Source organism: Oncorhynchus clarkii, chromosome 3, assembly GCF_045791955.1.
Source record: "Oncorhynchus clarkii lewisi isolate Uvic-CL-2024 chromosome 3, UVic_Ocla_1.0, whole genome shotgun sequence".
NCBI lineage: Eukaryota > Metazoa > Chordata > Actinopteri > Salmoniformes > Salmonidae > Oncorhynchus > Oncorhynchus clarkii.
Genome location: NC_092149.1, coordinates 26,986,563 through 27,007,114, shown reverse-complemented (window position 1 = coordinate 27,007,114; position 20,552 = coordinate 26,986,563). Strand labels below are relative to the sequence as shown.

At 42.3% G+C, this 20,552-nt stretch overlaps 2 protein-coding genes and 1 pseudogene across 3 annotated transcripts in view; 1 reads left to right on the top strand and 2 right to left on the bottom strand.

Moving 5' to 3' along the window:
• Nucleotides 1-326, bottom strand: part of LOC139392066 (ribosome biogenesis protein BMS1 homolog) — a 35,026-nt gene extending 34,700 nt beyond the window's left edge. The window contains exon 1 of the mRNA XM_071139753.1: nucleotides 173-326. The gene's annotated coding sequence lies outside the window, so the exon portion shown is untranslated. The remainder of the gene's footprint in view (nucleotides 1-172) is intronic.
• Nucleotides 327-1,351: 1,025 nt separating this feature from the next.
• On the bottom strand, nucleotides 1,352-9,469 carry LOC139385342 (uncharacterized; annotated as a pseudogene).
• A 2,187-nt stretch (nucleotides 9,470-11,656) lies between these two features.
• LOC139392060 (homocysteine-responsive endoplasmic reticulum-resident ubiquitin-like domain member 2 protein) lies at nucleotides 11,657-20,074 on the top strand. 2 transcript variants are annotated; one of them, XM_071139729.1, is made up of 9 exons: nucleotides 11,657-11,758; nucleotides 12,538-12,923; nucleotides 15,963-16,040; nucleotides 16,458-16,574; nucleotides 17,095-17,255; nucleotides 17,448-17,573; nucleotides 17,725-18,057; nucleotides 18,176-18,287; nucleotides 18,464-20,074. In XM_071139729.1, exons 2-9 carry the CDS (start codon nucleotides 12,777-12,779, stop codon nucleotides 18,641-18,643), a joined length of 1,254 nt encoding a protein of 417 aa, XP_070995830.1. In that variant the 5' UTR covers nucleotides 11,657-11,758; nucleotides 12,538-12,776; the 3' UTR covers nucleotides 18,644-20,074. The 2 variants fall into 2 exon arrangements, with proteins under 2 accessions (XP_070995830.1, XP_070995839.1); XM_071139738.1 differs by having other exon boundaries at nucleotides 15,931-16,040.
• Nucleotides 20,075-20,552: the final 478 nt, after the last annotated feature.

Here is a 20,552-nt window from a genome sequence, read left to right as displayed (position 1 = left end):
ACTCAGTAAAAATAGTTGCATCAGTTGAATTTATATTTTTGTTCAGTATACATGGAGTGTGTCGGATTTACATACAGTATAATACGAAATGCTCTGAGACCAGGTCTCTGGTTGAGGTACAAAGCTAATTGCAACTATGAAGGCAGGGAGAAATAAAACCACATTAAGTTACCTGTGAGATATCTGCTTCCAACGACTTGATTTCCAGTCAGTTAATGAAGGGCCTTTGTTAACTCATCTGGATAAATATAATAGTTGCAAAACAAACGTGCTTCTAACTGTCTCACGTGCGTACTGCAAATCCGGAAGTGATGGCCATCTGTATTTCCAGACGTCTAGGAAACATCACACCAATTTAATGGTTCCGCCTACCTACAACGTTCCCCCGTTTTTGGTTGTAGTCTAGTCTCTGCAAAAATATATCTCTCAAATCTATCAATGACAAAGGAAGAGTGATTTAAAAGCTTTCTGCAGTTGTTATGGGGCGGCAGGGTAGCCTAGTGGTTAGAGCTTTGGACGAGTAACCGCAAGGTTGCAAGTTCAAATCCCAGAGCTTATAGGGTACAAATCTTTCCCTTCCCCTGAACAAGGTAATACAAATGTGTTCTTAACTGACTTGAGTTAAATAAAGATAAACTGGTTGTCCTATTTCATTGTCAACTATGAGATAATAAATTACCAAAGCAGCAGTTCACATAAAGGAGGTGTTTTATTTGGAATAAATAGAGATAATTATGCAAAATAAATTGTCAAATTCTACTTAAATTATTCACCATTAAATACGTGGGTCCCAGGGTCCCAACACCTGGAGTGTTGGCAACCCTCGCCATTGAAGACTTAGAATAAGGCAGGGGTGTTTACTGGTCCTTCCACTGAACTCTGCTCCATCTATATCTGCCCAAAGATGTCTTCCACACACTGGGAAGACAGTTCAGGTAGTGGGGCTTCTTGCATAGCATCAAAGAGCCCGGAGGGAATTGAGTACTCATCTGAGACTTCCCTGGTTAAATACATGTTTTAAAAATACATAGATTAACCCTATATTAAAGTAATAACGTACCAGAGCAGCAGCTAATTCCATTCATGCAACAGTCCTATTGTACAGTCCTATTGTACATGGCTAATACATTCAGGTCTGCCTATATGTTGCCAAACTCATTCTGGGATTGGTTATAAGTCCATCGACATAATTAAAATGTTCATTATTTGCTTAATTGAAACAGTCCCGGAATATAACTACTTCTCACAAGAGCTAGACCTATTCATACCTGGAGTGTTGGCAACCCTCGCCATTGAAGACTTAGAATAAGGCAGGGGTGTTTATTGGTCCTTCCACTGAACTCTGCTCCATCTATATCTGCCCAAAGATGTCTTCCACACACTGGGAAGACAGTTTAGGTAGTGGGGCTTCCTGCATAGCATCAAAGAGCCCGGAGGGACTTGAGTACTCATCTGAGACTTCCCTGTAGAGGAAACCCTGGTCTGTGGGATTGGGGTTCTCAACTCCTATGTCGCAGCAGGCTGATTCCAGTGAGGTAGGTCAACTGGAGAACGGGTTGAAGGTTCTGCTGGCACGAACGGACTGGAGTCCACCGTGGGTGTACTGGAGATGAAGAAATCTAGACGGAGGTGAGTAGTGGAAGGCCTGGCCCTCGCCCTGGGAGCAGAACGAGAACTCCTGGGCAACGTTCCACAATCGTGCTTCTGGCAAAGCACCTGGAGAGCTAGTGCCCAGGATCCTGCCTTGTCTCACTCCCACATTGAATGAGGGACTGTTGTATCCGGCATCCCCCGGAGAGAGCGGGAAGGTGGGGGGGGGGGGGTAAGATGAGGGACAGTAGAAGCAATCCTCTTCTCCCTCCTTGTGCATCTGGCTGTGACTCAGCAGCTGGTAATGAGAGACTTTCTCTATGTCGGACCTGGCAGGTCACATCTTTGATCCCATGGAGGAGTTTGGAGAAAGACTGTGTAGGTAGAAAGGGACTGGGGATAGGGTGAGCTGACTGGCTGAGGGGGAGTCTGTGCTCCCTGTGCTTCAGGGTTCTGGCTCTCCTGTTCTGAAACCACACCTGCAACAGATAGGGATAGCTAGATGAGGATGTGCTTTTTTTCGCGCACTAGTGGCTCCTGTGGTGGGCCGGGTGGAGTGCATGCTGACACGGTTGCCAGGTGCACTGTGTTTCCTCTGACACAATGCCCACTTAACCTCTGGCTTCTGGGTTAAGTTGGCATTGTGCCAATGAAGCAGTGCGGCTTGGTTGGGTTGTGTTTCGGAGGACGCACGGCTCTTGACCTTCGCCTCTCCATAGTCCGTAAAAAAACGGTGTAAAATGGGGTAAAAATAAACAACAGCATTCGGCTAATGAAATGGCAGTATGGGATTATTGAGAGTGAATTCAATCATATCTTCATCATCTTGCTAGGTAGTTATCTAGCTGTGGCCATCTGGCTAGTATAATCAAGGCTTTCCACAAAATAGCAAGATTAGCGCAATCTAAACCATAAGCATTGCCAAACAACGCTACTGCCACCTGGTTTGGAGGATGTTAACAAGGTGGCTGGCAAATTCAAGGTCTTTGCTGTGTGAACACAGACAATATTGAACTGCTGACACTGTTCAGAGGTGCTAAGTACTGTTGGTAGGCAAACGTTTGACAATCCTACCGGTGTGTCTGAGCTGTAAGTGTCACATTATCACAGAGTCATGTGGACAACATAGAATGCTTAGAAGATTAGTGCATTTCATTTAAGTGATGTTTTGTGAGATCATCAGTCATTCGTACGACATTAGCATGACAAGCATGTTGATTCACTTCATCGGTAGGTCACAGGTCCCTTGACTTTTGTTTTTATTCATTTTGATCTTATTACAAAACTCGTTCAAGTTATTAACACGTTCAATTAATCCCCAAAAGAGGCATAATAGTGTCCACACGATAAGACAAGATATGACACCAGTAAGGAATATATAAAAGAGGGCCAACATACTTTACATAAGACATGGGTAAAAAAGGAATAGTTAAATACATAAAACTAATTTAGTTGAACTTATTGCTTATTTTGAAGGACATTTTATTCTGTTTAGCCAACCGTTCAATTTTTACATTTCTTTCATAAAAAAGTGGTTTTGGAAAAGTTTGGATTAATAATAATATATTAATATAATATAGTAATATAAAATGTTCGACTTACAGTAATAAATAATGACCAATCAGTTTAAACAACTTTGCAAGAAGACTGGTCAGTATCATAACTTAAATATAAGCACAAGTGTTTTTAAGACATTCAAAAAATGACTTTGAAAGCTTGTTTGCCAGGATATATATGGGCTACTTTATTGATTAAATGTTTGTAACATAAACGCAGAGTCAGGAAGCAAGTGCAGTTAGTGAGTTGGATGACTAAGAACATAGAACAAAACAAGAGATGCATCTAACATGGTGGGTGATAACAACGGAGTGCAAGATAAATGGGAAGTAATCAGGGAGGTGATGAAGTTCAGGTGTGCCTAATGATGAGGCGCAGGTGTGCGTATAGATGGGTAGACCGACATCGAGGCCCGGAAGTAGACGTGACAATTCTAAACAAAATGAATGACGTCTTAATCAATACAAATTTATTAACTCCTGTGATTGGTGTATGATGAATCCACACGGTTTTCCTTCTGCATTTCTTACGTCACAACAATGCAGTACAATATTGCCATTCGCCTAAGAACCTCCATCTCCCAGCTTCCTCCTTCTATCTTGGTTCGATGTCACTATGACATCATTTTAATCAGTTTTGCCCACTGGGTAAGGAGTCATGGGTCTATTCAGTGAGGTGAAATGTTTTTAACGTTTCAGGTAGAACAGTAATGGATAGAGCGAACATGATTCCCTATTCTACCGAAAAGATAATTATATCTCGCCACACAATATGTTTGAAACTGAATATTATTTTTGTATAACTTTTTTCTCTATCTGAAAATTCTATAACATTGCTCTCTCCTGAACACACCCCTTAGATCGCAACAATATTCACATGAGCCCTACTCTTCTGCCATCACCAGACATCAGACAATTGTACATGTGTGCGCTTGTGTCTGTGTTTGCATGCATGTCTGTGTATGTTTTTGCATTTGTGTCGGCCTACTAGGTCTTAATTAGCCTATATAGGACCACTCTGAAAGGCACTGATACCCACCCTTGACAGTACACTCCCAAGAAGATACACATGGAAATGACTGTAATCTGGCCCTATAACTACAGATATAAGGTCATAGCTGTCTCTTTCTCTCTGTAGGCATCACCTCTCGGGAGGAGTCTGAGTCTTTGCTGATGAATGCTTCAGAGAGATGCTTCCTGGTTTGAACCAGGGATTAGAACTGGGGTTACACCATAGAGATAAATAGAAGCCTCATCTTTCCATAGCTGCTATTTTAGCGTATGCAACAGCATGCATGGGCAGCGCCATTGACACTCAATTTTAAAGTAACATATTTTCTTCTTATTTTGTGTTTAAATAAAGTGTAAAGCTAATATTGCTGATTTAGTTCTGAAACCAAATCTTGTGTCATTCATTTATTGTGGCCACTAGATGGTGGTTATATAGTTTAAAGCCATTTACAAACCATAGCACCCAATGTAAATTGGAAGTAATTGGCTGATTACTCCCAACCAAAAGGAACACCCAGCCAGTTGACTACTTTAAAATGGTGGACGCCCTCAAAGGCAATATCCATGCTAAAACGAGTTATAAATGAGGGCTCCCGAGTGGCACAGCAGTCTAAGGCACTCCATCTCAGTGCAAGAGGTGTCCCTGGTTCAAATCCAGCCTGGCTGTGATTGGGAGTCCCATAGGTCGCTCTTGCTGCTGGTGAGTCTCTGATCCACCTCTACGCAGACGACACCATTCTGTATACTTCCGGCCCTTCTTTGGACACTGTGTTAACAACCCTCCAGGCAAGCTTCAATGCCATACAACTCTCCTTTCGTGGCCTCCAATTGCTCTTAAATACAAGTAAAACTAAATGCATGCTCTTCAACCGATCGCTATCTGCACCTACCCGCCTGTCCAACATCACTACTCTGGACGGCTCTGACTTAGAATACGTGGACAACTACAAATACTTAGGTGTCTGGTTAGACTGTAAACTCTCCTTCCAGACCCATATCAAACATCTCCAATCCAAAGTTAAATCTAGAATTGGCTTCCTATTTCGCAACAAAGCATCCTTCACTCATGCTGCCAAACATACCCTTGTAAAACTGACCATCCTACCAATCCTCGACTTTGGCGATGTCATTTACAAAATAGCCTCCAATACCCTACTCAACAAATTGGATGCAGTCTATCACAGTGCAATCCGTTTTGTCACCAAAGCCCCATATACTACCCACCATTGCGACCTGTACGCTCTCGTTGGCTGGCCCTCGCTTCATACTCGTCGCCAAACCCACTGGCTCCATGTCATCTACAAGACCCTGCTAGGTAAAGTCCCCCCTTATCTCAGCTCGCTGGTCACCATAGCATCTCCCACCTGTAGCACACGCTCCAGCAGGTATATCTCTCTAGTCACCCCCAAAACCAATTCTTTCTTTGGCCGCCTCTCTTTCCAGTTCTCTGCTGCCAATGACTGGAACGAACTACAAAAATCTCTGAAACTGGAAACACTTATCTCCCTCACTAGCTTTAAGCACCAACTGTCAGAGCAGCTCACAGATTACTGCACCTGTACATAGCCCACCTATAATTTAGCCCTATCAACTACCTCTTTCCCAACTGTATTTAATTTATTTATTTATTTTGCTCCTTTGCACCCCATTATTTTTATTTCTACTTTGCACATTCTTCCATTGCAAAACTACCATTCCAGTGTTTTACTTGCTATATTGTATTTACCTTGCCACCAAGGCCTTTTTTGCCTTTACCTCCCTTCTCACCTCATTTGCTCACATTGTATATAGACTTGTTTATACGTTATTATTGACTGTATGTTTGTTTTACTCCATGTGTAACTCTGTGTTGTTGTATCTGTCGAACTGCTTTGCTTTATCTTGGCCAGGTCGCAATTGTAAATGAGAACTTGTTCTCAACTTGCCTACCTGGTTAAATAAAGGTAAAATAAATAAAATAAAATAAAATAAAAGGGCAGCACATAATTGGCCCAATTTGTTCTTACTTGCCTGGTTAAATAAAAAAATATCCATATTGAGTCCTCTATGTCTATGGGTTACACCCTGAGCTACTGCTTCACCTGTGGCCTCAAACACTTCATTGTGGATGTCTCTGGAGAAAGCTTCCTGGGCATTGACCAGAACAGGCTTGTCACTCTGGCCAACATTGAATTCCATAAGGTCTTCACTTTTAGTCTGTCTTTCTTTTCTTGTCTGTCTGTGGTCTCTGTCTATCGTTCTGTCATGTCTGCCTGTCTGGGCTTGATTTAGCTCTCACTTGTCTATGCAAATTTGCTGTGTCTGCACTAAATGAATCTGTGTGAATCGGATTTCTGTCTCAATATCCAATATCTATTCTTCACTACTGTGTTATTTTCCCTAGGGCGAGGTCATCACTACATCGGGAGGAGAGCTCCAGCAGGAGTCATGTTGACAAACCTTTCCACTAACTACAGCGGTCTATTTCAGTAATACCCCCTCCACCCCTCCTGACAAACATACCTGTCCTCCATGACACCCAGTGAAAGCAAATTGAAATTCTAGTTCCAAAATGGAAAACTTTCTCATTGAAAAGGAATGACACTATTCATTCTTATATTTCAATGTATCTCCTGATTTGATGGAATTTAAATTTAATTCCAGCCCCTGGAAAGAGAGCACTGTCACACAAAAACAATGGAGTGAACTTACGGTCCTATTCAGTTATTCAGTCAAAACAGTGACAGGGTAAAAGCAGATTAACAGGTAGTGTAACAACAAAATATAACCAATGTTTATTCTGACTCCATATTATGTTATCAAATGCAAGACTCAGTCAAGCTACGAGGCAGCCATCATACAATTAGATCTCCCCAAATGTAACTTACAGTGCCTTGCGAAAGTATTCGGCCCCCTTGAACTTTGCGACCTTTTGCCACATTTCAGGCTTCAAACATAAAGATATAAAACTGTATTTTTTTGTGAAGAATCAACAACAAGTGGGACACAATCATGAAGGGGAACGACATTTATTGGATATTTCAAACTTTTTTAACAAATCAAAAACTGAAAAATTGGGCGTGCAAAATTATTCAGCCCCTTTACTTTCAGTGCAGCAAACTCTCTCCAGAAGTTCAGTGAGGATCTCTGAATGATCCAATGTTGACCTAAATGACTAATGATGATAAATACAATCCACCTGTGTGTAATCAAGTCTCCGTATAAATGCACCTGCACTGTGATAGTCTCAGAGGTCCGATAAAAGCGCAGAGAGCATCATGAAGAACAAGGAACACACCAGGCAGGTCCGAGATACTGTTGTGAAGAAGTTTAAAGCCGGATTTGGATACAAAAAGATTTCCCAAGCTTTAAACATCCCAAGGAGCACTGTGCAAGCGATAATATTGAAATGGAAGGAGTATCAGACCACTGCAAATCTACCAAGACCTGGCCGTCCCTCTAAACTTTCAGCTCATACAAGGAGAAGACTGATCAGAGATGCAGCCAAGAGGCCCATGATCACTCTGGATGAACTGCAGAGATCTACAGCTGAGGTGGGAGACTCTGTCCATAGGACAACAATCAGTTGTATATTGCACAAATCTGGCCTTTATGGAAGAGTGGCAAGAAGAAAGCCATTTCTTAAAGATATCCATAAAAAGTGTTGTTTAAAGTTTGCCACAAGCCACCTGGGAGACACACCAAACATGTGGAAGAAGGTGCTCTGGTCAGATGAAACCAAAATTGAACTTTTTGGCAACAATGTTATGTTATGTAATGTTACGTTATGTTTGGCGTAAAAGCAACACAGCTCATCACCATCCCCACTGTCAAACATGGTGGTGGCAGCATCATGGTTTGGGCCTGCTTTTCTTCAGCAGGGACAGGGAAGATGGTTAAAATTGATGGGAAGATGGATGGAGCCAAATACAGGACCATTCTGGAAGAAAACCTGATGGAGTCTGCAAAAGACCTGAGACTGGGACGGATATTTGTCTTCCAACAAGACAATGATCCAAAACATAAAGCAAAATCTACAATGGAATGGTTCAAAAATAAACATATCCAGGTGTTAGAATGGCCAAGTCAAAGTCCAGACCTGAATCCAATCGAGAATCTGTGGAAAGAACTGAAAACTGCTGTTCACAAATGCTCTCCATCCAACCTCACTGAGCTCGAGCTGTTTTGCAAGGAGGAATGGGAAAACATTTCAGTCTCTCGATGTGCAAAACTGATAGAGACATACCCCAAGCGACTTACAGCTGTAATCGCAGCAAAAGGTGGCGCTACAAAGTATTAACTTAAGGGGGCTGAATAATTTTGCACGCCCAATTTTTCAGTTTTTGATTTGTTAAAAAAGTTTGAAATATCCAATAAATGTCGTTCCACTTCATGATTGTGTCCCACTTGTTGTTGATTCTTCACAAAAAAATACAGTTTTATATCTTTATGTTTGAAGCCTGAAATGTGGCAAAAGGTCGCAAAGTTCAAGGGGGCCGAATACTTTCGCAAGGCACTGTAAGTTACATTTGGGGAGATCTAATTGTATGATGGCTGCCTCGTAGCTTGACTGAGTCTTGCATTTGATAACATAATATGGAGTCAGAATAAACATTGGTTATATTTTGTTGTTACACTACCTGTTAATCTGCTTTTACCCTGTCACTGTTTTGACTGAATAACTGAATAGGACCGTAAGTTCACTCCATTGTTTTTGTGTGACAGTGCTCTCTTTCCAGGGGCTGGAATTAAATTTAAATTCCATCAAATCAGGAGATACATTGAAATATAAGAATGAATAGTGTCATTCCTTTTCAATGAGAAAGTTTTCCATTTTGGAACTAGAATTTCAATTTGCTTTCACTGGGTGTCATGGAGGACAGGTATGTTTGTCAGGAGGGGTGGAGGGGGTATTACTGAAATAGACCGCTGTAGTTAGTGGAAAGGTTTGTCAACATGACTCCTGCTGGAGCTCTCCTCCCGATGTAGTGATGACCTCGCCCTAGGGAAAATAACACAGTAGTGAAGAATAGATATTGGATATTGAGACAGAAATCCGATTCACACAGATTCATTTAGTGCAGACACAGCAAATTTGCATAGACAAGTGAGAGCTAAATCAAGCCCAGACAGGCAGACATGACAGAACGATAGACAGAGACCACAGACAGACAAGAAAAGAAAGACAGACTAAAAGTGAAGACCTTATGGAATTCAATGTTGGCCAGAGTGACAAGCCTGTTCTGGTCAATGCCCAGGAAGCTTTCTCCAGAGACATCCACAATGAAGTGTTTGAGGCCACAGGTGAAGCAGTAGCTCAGGGTGTAACCCATAGACATAGAGGACTCAATATGGATATTTTTTTATTTAACCAGGCAAGTAAGAACAAATTGGGCCAATTATGTGCTGCCCTTTTATTTTATTTTATTTTATTTATTTTACCTTTATTTAACCAGGTAGGCAAGTTGAGAACAAGTTCTCATTTACAATTGCGACCTGGCCAAGATAAAGCAAAGCAGTTCGACAGATACAACAACACAGAGTTACACATGGAGTAAAACAAACATACAGTCAATAATAACGTATAAACAAGTCTATATACAATGTGAGCAAATGAGGTGAGAAGGGAGGTAAAGGCAAAAAAGGCCTTGGTGGCAAGGTAAATACAATATAGCAAGTAAAACACTGGAATGGTAGTTTTGCAATGGAAGAATGTGCAAAGTAGAAATAAAAATAATGGGGTGCAAAGGAGCAAAATAAATAAATAAATTAAATACAGTTGGGAAAGAGGTAGTTGATAGGGCTAAATTATAGGTGGGCTATGTACAGGTGCAGTAATCTGTGAGCTGCTCTGACAGTTGGTGCTTAAAGCTAGTGAGGGAGATAAGTGTTTCCAGTTTCAGAGATTTTTGTAGTTCGTTCCAGTCATTGGCAGCAGAGAACTGGAAAGAGAGGCGGCCAAAGAAAGAATTGGTTTTGGGGGTGACTAGAGAGATATACCTGCTGGAGCGTGTGCTACAGGTGGGAGATGCTATGGTGACCAGCGAGCTGAGATAAGGGGGGACTTTACCTAGCAGGGTCTTGTAGATGACATGGAGCCAGTGGGTTTGGCGACGAGTATGAAGCGAGGGCCAGCCAACGAGAGCGTACAGGTCGCAATGGTGGGTAGTATATGGGGCTTTGGTGACAAAACGGATTGCACTGTGATAGACTGCATCCAATTTGTTGAGTAGGGTATTGGAGGCTATTTTGTAAATGACATCGCCAAAGTCGAGGATTGGTAGGATGGTCAGTTTTACAAGGGTATGTTTGGCAGCATGAGTGAAGGATGCTTTGTTGCGAAATAGGAAGCCAATTCTAGATTTAACTTTGGATTGGAGATGTTTGATATGGGTCTGGAAGGAGAGTTTACAGTCTAACCAGCTTTACAGTCTAACCATCAACTTATTGTAAAATGGATTACATTTTTTTTTAAATCCTCAGCAATCTACACACAATGACCCCTGAATCGAAAACAGGTTTTTAGACATTTTTACACATTTATGAAAAATAAAAACAGAAATAGCTTATTTACATAACTATTCAGACCCTTTGCTATGAGACACTAAATTGAGGTCAGGTGCATCCTGTTTCCATTGATCATCCTCGAGATGTTTCTACAACTTGATTGGAGTCCACCTGTCGTAAATTCAATTGAATGGACATGATGAACAGAGCAAAGTACAGAGGCCTCTCCTTGATGAGAACCTGCTCCAGAGAGCTCAGGACCTCAGACTGGGGCAAAGGTTCACATTCCAACAGGACAACTACCCTAAAGACAACACGGGAGTGGCTTCAGGACAAGTCTCTGAATGTCCTTGAGAGGCCCAGCCCAAGCCCGGATTTGAACCCAATCAACATCTCTGGAGAGACCTGAAAATAGCTGTGCAGCAACGCTCCCCATCCAACCTGACAGAGCTTGAGAGGATCTGCAGAGAAGAACGGAAGAAACTCCCCAAGTACTGGTGTGCCAAGATTGTAGCGTCATACCCAAGAAGAATCAAGGTTGCAATCACTGGCAAAGGTGCTTCAACAAAGTACAGAGTAAAGGGTCTGAATAATGTAAATGTGACATTTCATAGATTATTTTGTATTTTTATACATTTGCAAAAATGTCAATCAGTTTCGGCTTTGCCATTATGGGGTATTGAGTGTAGATTGATGAGGTTGGGGTGGGACGATTTAATCAATTTGAGAAGAATTTGTAAGAATTTTTATAAAATTCCTCATTTTTTGTTAGTTGAGAATCTTGCACTATCAAAAAGAACAGCACAAACTTGAAGATGGATGTTCCTACCAAATCAGAAGATCCACCCAGAACATGTCTCATACACACATTTCCCAGACTGACAAAATGTACATTTCTCATCAACATTTCTAATATACTTACAAATACTTTCGTTGGACGACTAACACATATGCGTTAATATAGTGCCCTCTATCTCCCTCTATGACTTTCACCCAATAGCTGTCAGTAGAATATTATTACGTAGTTTCCGGTATTACGCCCCGACCCACCAAAAAAAACTGTCGAACTGGCAAGGAGCATTCTAAAGGTGTCGAAAATACTCAAAGAATCTTCAGTAAGTTAATGTTGTGTCTGAATAAGCCTCCCGTCCCCGATACTGTCACGTGGTTGTATTATCACGACAAGTAGCAAACAAACATTTCATGATATGCTAACGCAACGTTAGCTTGGCTAATATGTAACGTTAGCTAGGCTAATATGTAACGTTAGCTAGCTAGTTAGCAATAATCTCTGGAGCGTTGATAGCACAGCACTCGTGTAAAACGAACGTATATTTGGCAGATATGCTAAAGTATTTAACATCATACAATTACTTTCTACATAGACTAGTTTTGGTGGCTAGTGTAAACAATAAACAAGTAGCTCGCTAACTAGTCTGGCTGGATGGCTCGTTTTGACAGCTGTATGACGCAACGCGACAGGTGTTCTGAAGACTGGAATGTCTCTCCCTGAAATGTTGCAAGCAAGGTCAGGGGTGTCAGAGGTCCAGTGTCTGTGTTTATCCGTGACTTGTCTGTTGAATATAGTCAAATGCTGACTAAGCACTTGAGCAACAATATTTTCTTAAACTGGCCATACATAGGATTAAATAGTGATCATCAAGACTGGCTGTGTCTCCCTCATTAATTACATTATAAAAGCATTTAAAAGTATTAGCTAGCTAGCCAATATCCCAGTTTAATGTATTATAAATTAACATAAACAATTCCAGAGACTGTCAATATGTGCATGTCAATACATTTGAGTAGCCTAGCTAGTACCACAAGTAAGAACATTCAAAATGTTCAGATGTTTGAGAAGCATGGTCTTAATCACTTTCTCTCTATTTGACAGAACCCCAAGAAACATAGCTGCTTCACTCTCCACCAGGATTACATCGTGATTGGACACAGGACCATCTCCCTGCCAATGACAGCTCTTTAGAGGGGAAATGTCCATGTCAACCATAGTCACTGGCTGAGCTGGACTTGAGATCACAATGATGAAGATGATCTGAGGGAGTCTTCCTCCTCAGGTGTAGGAGGCGGGCCCTGTCCTTTCCCATCCCCTTGACACACCCATTAATATGAACCATGGACCCAGGAGCAGTTGACAGTCCCGTCACCTTAGTTATCAAGGCCCCCAACCAGAAGTATGACGACCAGACAATAAACTGTTTTCTCAACTGGACGGTGGAGAAACTGAAGAGGCACATCTCAAATGTGTACCCAAGCAAGCCGGTGAGTGGGTACTGCCATTTTTTGGTTTCCTCATCCCCACCATTCCATTAACTAGGGAGTGGATAGGGCAGGGGGAACCGTCCGCCTGGAGAGCTGCTGGGTGTGCAGGCTTTTGCTCCAGCTCGGCTCTAGGTCTAACTCTCAAAGGAATAACCACAGTAAAAGTATCTGCAAAGTATCCCGAACAAAACTATAAACGCAACATGCATCAATTTCAATGATTTTACTGAGTTACAGTTCATATAACCAGTCAATTGAGTTACATTCATTAGGCCCTAATCTATTGCTTTTACGTGACTGGGAATACAGATACACATCTGTTTGTCACAGATACAGTTGAAGTCAGAAGTTTACATACACTTAGGATGGCGTCATTAAAACTAGTTTTTCAACCACCCTACAAATTTCTTGTTAACAAACTATCGTTTTGGCAAGTCGGTTAGGGCATCTACTTTGCATGACACAAGTTATTTTTCCAACAATTGTTTACAGTCAGATTATTTCACTTATAATTCACTGTATCACAATTCCAGTGGGTCAGAGGTTTACATACACTAAGTTGACTGTGCCTTTAAACAGCTTGGAGAATTCCAGAATGATGTCATGGCTTTAGAAGCTTCTGATAGGCAAATAGACATAATTTGAGTCAATTGGAGGAGTACATGTGGATGTATTTCAAAGCCTACCTTCAAACTCAGTGCCTCTTTGCTTGACATGGGAAAATCAAAAGTAATCAGCCAAGACCTCAGAGAAAATTGAAAAATTGTAGACCTCCACAAGTCTGGTTCATCCTTGGTAGCAATTTCCAAACACCTGAAGGTACCACGTTCATCTGTACAAACCATAGTATGCAAGTATTAACACCATGGGACCACGCAGCCGTCATACCGCTCAGGAAGGAGACGCGTTCTGTCTCCTAGAGATGAACGTACTTCGGTGTAAAAAGTGCAAGTCAATCCCAGAACAACAGCAAAGAACCTTGTGAAGATGCTGGAGGAAGTAGGTACAAAAGTATCTATATCCACAGTAAAACGAGTCCTATACCGACATAACCTGAAAGGCTGCTCAACAAGGAAGAAGCCACTGCTCCAAAACCGCCATAAAAAAGCCAGACTATGGTTTGCAACTGCACATGGGGACAAAGATCGTACTTTTTGGAGAAATGGGAAAAGGGGGAGGCTTGCAAGCCAAAGAACACCATCCCAACCGTGAAGCACGGGGGTGACAGCATCTTGTTTAGGGGGTGCTTTGCTGCAGGAGGGACTGGTGCACTTCACAAAATAGATGGCATCATGAAGAGGAAAATTATGTGGATATATTGAAGCGGCATCTCAAGACATCAGTCAGGAAGTTAAAGCTTGGTCGCAAATGGGTCTTCCAAATGGACAATGACCCCAAGCATACTTCCAAAGTTGTGGCAAAATGGCTTAAGGACAACGAAGTCAAGGTATTGGAGTGGCCATCACAAAGCCCTGACCTCATCATTACTTTAAGACATGAAGGTCAGTCAATACGGGAAATTTAAAGAACTGAAAGTTTCTTCAAGTGCAGTCGCAGAAACCGTCAAGCGCTATGATGAAACTGGCTCTCACGAGGACCGCCACAGGAAAGGAAGACCCAGAGTTCCCTCTGCTGCAGATGATATGTTCATTTGAATTAACTGCACCTCAGATTGCAGCCCAATGCTTCAGAGTTCACGTAACATACACATCTCAACATCAACTGTTCAGAGGAGATTGTGTGAATCAGGCATTCATGGTCGAATTGCTGCGAAGAAAGGACACCAATAAGAAGAGGCTTGCTTGGGCCAAGAAACACGAGAAACTGAGTCCATATTTGAGATTTTTGCTTCCAACCACTGTGTCTTTGTGAGACGCAGAGTAGGTGAACGGATGCATGAAGGAGGAGGTGTGGGGGTGCTTTGCTGGTAACACGGTCAGTGATTTATTTAGAATTCAAGGCACACTTAACCAGCATGGCTACCACAGCATTCTGCAGCGATATGCCACCCACTCTGGTTTGCGCTTAGTCTCACTATCATTTGTTTTTCAACAGGACAATGACCCAAAACACACCTCCAGGCTGTATAAGGGCTATTTGACCAAGAAGGAGAGTGATGGTGCTGCATCAGATGACCTGGCCTCCACAATCACCCGACCTCAACCCAATTGTGATGGTTTGGGATGAGTTGAACCGCAGAGTGAATGAAAGCAGCCAACAAGTGCTCAGCATATATGGGAAATCCTTCAAGACTGTTTGAAAAGCATTCCTCATGAAGCTGGTTGAGAGAATGCCAAGAGTATGCAAAGCTGTCATCAAAGCAAAGGGTGTCTACTTTGAAGAATCTCAAATCTAAAATGTATTTAGATTTAACACTTTTTTGGTTACTGCATGATTCCATATGGGTTATTTCATAGTTTTGATGTCTTCACTATTATTCTACAATGTAGAAAACTGCGAAAATATAGAAAAACCCTTGAATGAGAATGTGTTCTATAACTTTTGACTGGTTCTGTACATAATGTGAACATTCTGTAAAGCACTGTCTTGTGACGCTGCAGGCATGCGTTCAGGTGTGTAATCTACTCCAAACTAATGTAATCTAATCTGAAGATGCTTAGTCTCTTCTGGAACACAAACTGTGTTTCCATCCAAATGCTGCCAGATTTTCATGCAAATATTCTCAAATCTACATAAAAACAATGTGCACATTTTCCAACCAGAGATGTTTCTAATGTCATGTACGGTCATTGTATCAGATCAGTGAAACATTTAGGTCAATGGTTGCAATAGTACTTCTGTATTAATAAACATACATGTGTATGTGCAAGAAATATTGCCCTACCACCTTGTTGATATACTTTCAACAAGCATTGTTCTTGCAAGCATTGTTCTTGCATAATTAAGAGCTAGAGGCACGTGTTACATTTCTGTAATTTTTTGCATTTAGGGCTTATTAACCCAAAATATGTGATTTGAAATGCTCTAGTTGTGTATTCTGCAACAGGCTTTCTCAGACTGACAGTTGTGTTGTCTTAGTCATCCAAGGATCAGCGGCTGGTATACTCAGGCCATCTCCTCCAGGACCACCTGCAACTGAGGGATGTCCTCAGGAAGGTAAAGATCACTCAACCTTGTCTCTGTTTTTCTGATGTGGCATATGGTCGATGTTTGGAGTGTGGTGGACTAACACTGTATCTGAAATGTTAGAATTGTTATGCAATATCACAGAAATCTCACTCAACATAACAGACAACCGACTGCTGAGCCTTTATTACATAGGGCCCACCCCCTTGTGTTTGTGAGAGAGGGTGAGCGTGAGGCAGAAGAGACTGTGATGGTATAACAATAGCTGATCTAATGTTGTAAGCAACATTCAGGTTGGCTTTGTACCTGAATTCTAGCCTGTTCCCTGAAATTGCCCCTCGTGCTCGCTCACTCTCTCACTCACACCGATCACCAAGACAGAATCAAATGATTAATTACGCCCCTCTCCTTTTCCCCCCACATCCAACCCTCTATTTCCACCTACAGCAAGAGGGTTATCACATGATGCACCTGGTGTGTGCCTCTCGTACCCCTCCAGCGTCGCCCACGCCGCACTGCTCCGCCCCCAGCTCTTTGACCTCTGACCCCGGCTCCAGCTCTGGGGTACGTCTAATGGTGTGGAGTCATTCTGTGGAGCTCAACAATTCAATCAGATAGAAATGAAATGTCAAGTTCTAAATATGCTTTATTATTAGTGCATGACCCTGGGGTGGCAACACATACATTCTAAGTGTTTTTAATAGGGCTTTGGACATTCAATGAAATTTCAACCAAAAGTTGGAGTATAGTGGGCACACACACTGTCTGACACAATGAATGAAAAAGTGAGGGAGAGGCTATTGTGACAGGGTAGGAACCAACTGCCATTACACATGGTGGAGAGGCATAACACATTTAACAAACTAAACATTGAAATACTGTTATACAAGGTAAAGTAAAAACCCAAACTTGTCTGTGCATCAATACCGGTGTGTGTGTGTGTATATAGTAAAATACTCTACCGCCCAGCCCTACTTTGCAGCTGTCCTTATTCCCATAATGGCATTGTTTTTTACCAATATATTAACGCTTTTATTCCTCTTTCCTCTGCTGGTTTATGATTGGTGTATGTATTGTCACTCAGAGTTCAGACACTGCTGGCTCCACCTCCCAAGCCACAGCACCAAATGAGGACAGTCAGTCCGCCGCCTCCTCAGTAACAGGAAGTTATGATGGGCTAAGGCACCGTGGAGGCTTCCCCCAATTGAACCCTCAAAATCCTTCCTCTAATGGTATAATGCAATGGTAAGCACTATTCTTGTGTATTGGGATCAATTTTCTGACTGGGATCAATTTTCTAATCTAATTTTCAGTTTCTACGTAGTCAGGAAATGAGGTGAAATTACATTTAAAACTTTTAAAAATGGTGGGAAAAATGCAGAAAATATTGTGTGCCCATAGTTTTTGAATGCACATGTGACTGTTTTTCCTCCACAGGCCAGATGGGACGCAGGTCCCGGTACAGGGGGGTATGGCTGCAGGTGTGCCCCCCCACCCCATGTACATGCCCATGCAGGTCCTCTGGTGGCAGCAGATGTATGCACACCACTACTACATGCAATAGTAAGTCAGGGTCGTCTGCACTTAGGGCCCAATCCTAACAACCCATAAGGACCACAGACTTCTCTACGTTGGAATGAGTTATATTCACTAGCTTCTATCAGCTAATACTTATTTGTCTTTCTTTCACTTCCCCAATCTCTCCCTCTTCCAGTCAAGCAGCAGTGGCGGCCTCACAGCCCCCCTCCACCCCTCCCTCCTCCCCCAGTCCCACCCACTCCCCCCAACCCGCACAGCCAAATGAAGCTCCGCCTCCCCTGGGGCCTAACCCCGCCCCTAACCCTATCCAAGAGGACAGGCCGGCCAATCCCAATATCCAGATGAATGCCCAGGGCGGGGCCGTGCTAAATGAGGACGAATTGAACCGTGATTGGCTGGACTGGATGTACACGGTCTCCCGCGCCGCCATTTTGCTCAGCATCTTATATTTTTACTCCTCTTTTGGCCGCTTCGTCATGGTGATAGGCGCCATGCTGCTCGTCTTTTTGTGAGTTCTCATCTGTACACTATCCGTTTGACATTAGAATGGATAATTTTGAAGGACCTTGTTTACTTTGTATCTGTGTGTGAGAGATACTCATTTTGTGATTGTGTTTTTTAACTAGGCACAGGGCTGGTTGGTTCCCTTTTAGGCCAGAGCTGCAGAACCCCGGAGGAGGAGGAGCGGGGTTAGCTCATCAGGACGAGGCAGAGCGACACCAGGACATCCAGGAGATGGTGAGTGCTCCTTGTCTAAGATGAATTCCATCTCTGTCTGTGTGGTTATGTCTGATCTGTCTGTGTCCAAGCTGCTCCTTTCTCTCTGCCACATTCTCTCTCTCCATCTCTGCTTTTCAAACCGATGGTCCTTCTCTTATTCTCTCTTTTTCTCGTTCTGTTTCTCTTCATCTCAGGAGCGGATGATGGATGAAGGGCTGGAGGATGAGGAGGGCGACAGTGGAGAGGAAGGCCCAGAGGACCCGGCAGCTCCCGCTGCCCCCCGCCACCACGGCTTCCTGGCCTCCACCTGGTCCTTCATCAGCACCTTCTTCACCTCCCTCATCCCAGAGGGACCCCCCCACCCAGCCAACTAAACCAGGAAGGGAGAACCTCCCTCCTCCCCAGCAACAACCTCCCATGCTGCCAACTACCAGACTGTAAATAGAGCTGCAGTGTGGGAGAAGTCTTGAATAAATCAATGAACAAGCTAACATGTTATGCCATGTTAAACAAGCTAACAATGCTTTATATTCCAGAGGCTTCTCTGATTTCATCATACAAACTGATACACACACACTTTTTTTCTTTGATCATGTCTGCTCATTCAGATTTTGGTGTCATTGAATGGCCTCAAAGGGTCGTCCATTTTAAGCAGTGATACAGAGCCGTTGCATTTATCCTTTTGTTTTTTGAGAATAGATAAAAGAACATACACACCTAAATGTGTATGAATATTTCAATGACTCTAGCACACATGTTTCTCTCTGTGTATATGAGCATTATCTACTTACATATAAGTATCTACACCTTAGTTCTTGACAAAATGCATTTTTGAATAAAAGCCTTGTGGTTTCATATGTGTGAATTGTCTTCTATGATTGGTTCAATTTGAAGGACAAGTGAGATGTTCTCTATTTGACCTACTGTATTTGGGAGTCACTAAGTGGAAGTTAGTGCTCTTTTTCATCTGGTGCAGTTGACATAGTGGAATTGAATCATCCAGTCAAAGCCCTGTAACCATAACTGTTCTATGTGTGAAACAGCTTAGGTAACTCAGGAATTCTACTTCATCCTCCAAGATGGCTGCTTGATGACTTTACTCAAATCAAAATAAAATCTAAGTGTATTTGTTGCATACACAGAATTTCAGATGTTATCGCAGGTGCACAGAAATGTTTGTGTTTCTTGCTCCAACAGTGCAGTAATACCTAGCATTAAACTTCATACCCAACGGGCACTAGGATGTTAAAGTAGAGGAGCAGCATCAGGAGGAAAGTGAGAACCTATGGCATGATGGTGGTAACTTCAATCTAGAATTGAGGCTTTTTTTGAGACCACCTTCTGGGCCTCTGGAAACTGAAGAAACCTCTAGCCACCTTAACCTCTATGACACGGGTAGGCAACCATGTTCCTGGAGTACTGCAAGATTTTGTTCCAACTAGGCACCACACCTGGCCAACTGAGCTAATTGATCAATTCAGAGATAATGTGCTGGAAAAAATGTTTTTCCCACACTACAGATGGCTATACCGGTCTGCTAATACAGGACTAGTAAAGGCCCAGTGCACTACTTTTGTGAATAAAAGTAAATATTATTCAATTCTGCTTTTTCAGGGGTTGGAGCAGCACCCCTACTTCCCATGGCTTTACTTGTAACATGTATTCTAAATTCTGAGGGTGATAGTTGATTTTGAGAAATAAATATTCTCATTATATGACAAATGATACTGTTTCGGAGTTATTACATTTTGTGACAGGTAGACTATTTAAAATTTTGATTGTATTAAAGCATTTTGCAAGAGAAATGTGTTTCTCAACTCATTTGTGATTGCTACATTTCTATAGGCAATGTTGATCATCTCTAAACAAAATAACTTCTAGGATTGGTTCAATTGAACGACGAGAGAGGTTCTCTAATTGTCCTGCAGGTGGTGCCATTGTAAACAAAATATAAATTACGCTTGTGATTTTAGAACGGTACTGTTTAGCTGTCTATGGGTGATCAGTGAACGCTAGGGCTTTGTCGGTGTCCACTGAGCCTGAGTGATTCTCAGTAGACCTACAGGCTGGATCGGTGATTTTAAAAAAGTTAAACAAGGCACGCATGGCCTGGCAGAATCTTCCTATTTCTCATGCGGTGAATGTCAGGTGCAGGAGAAACGTGACTCGTGGCACACTTCAGTGCCCTTTTTCATCTGGTGCTGGTACAGATGGCGGGGGAAAAATACTAATTGAGACCGAAACAACGCTATGCATTTTTAGACTACAGTATGCTGTTTTGAC

What these genes read in the sequence shown, in the direction of transcription:
- LOC139392060 (XM_071139729.1), top strand. Translation starts at nt 12,777, where the DNA reads ATGGACCCAGGAGCAGTTGACAGTCCCGTCACCTTAGTTATCAAGGCC. An exon ending in ACCCCGGCTCCAGCTCTGGG is followed by an intron (nt 16,575 to 17,094) that starts GTACGTCTAATG and finishes ATTGTCACTCAG; the next exon opens with AGTTCAGACACTGCTGGCTC. An exon ending in CACCACTACTACATGCAATA is followed by an intron (nt 17,574 to 17,724) that starts GTAAGTCAGGGT and finishes TCCCTCTTCCAG; the next exon opens with TCAAGCAGCAGTGGCGGCCT.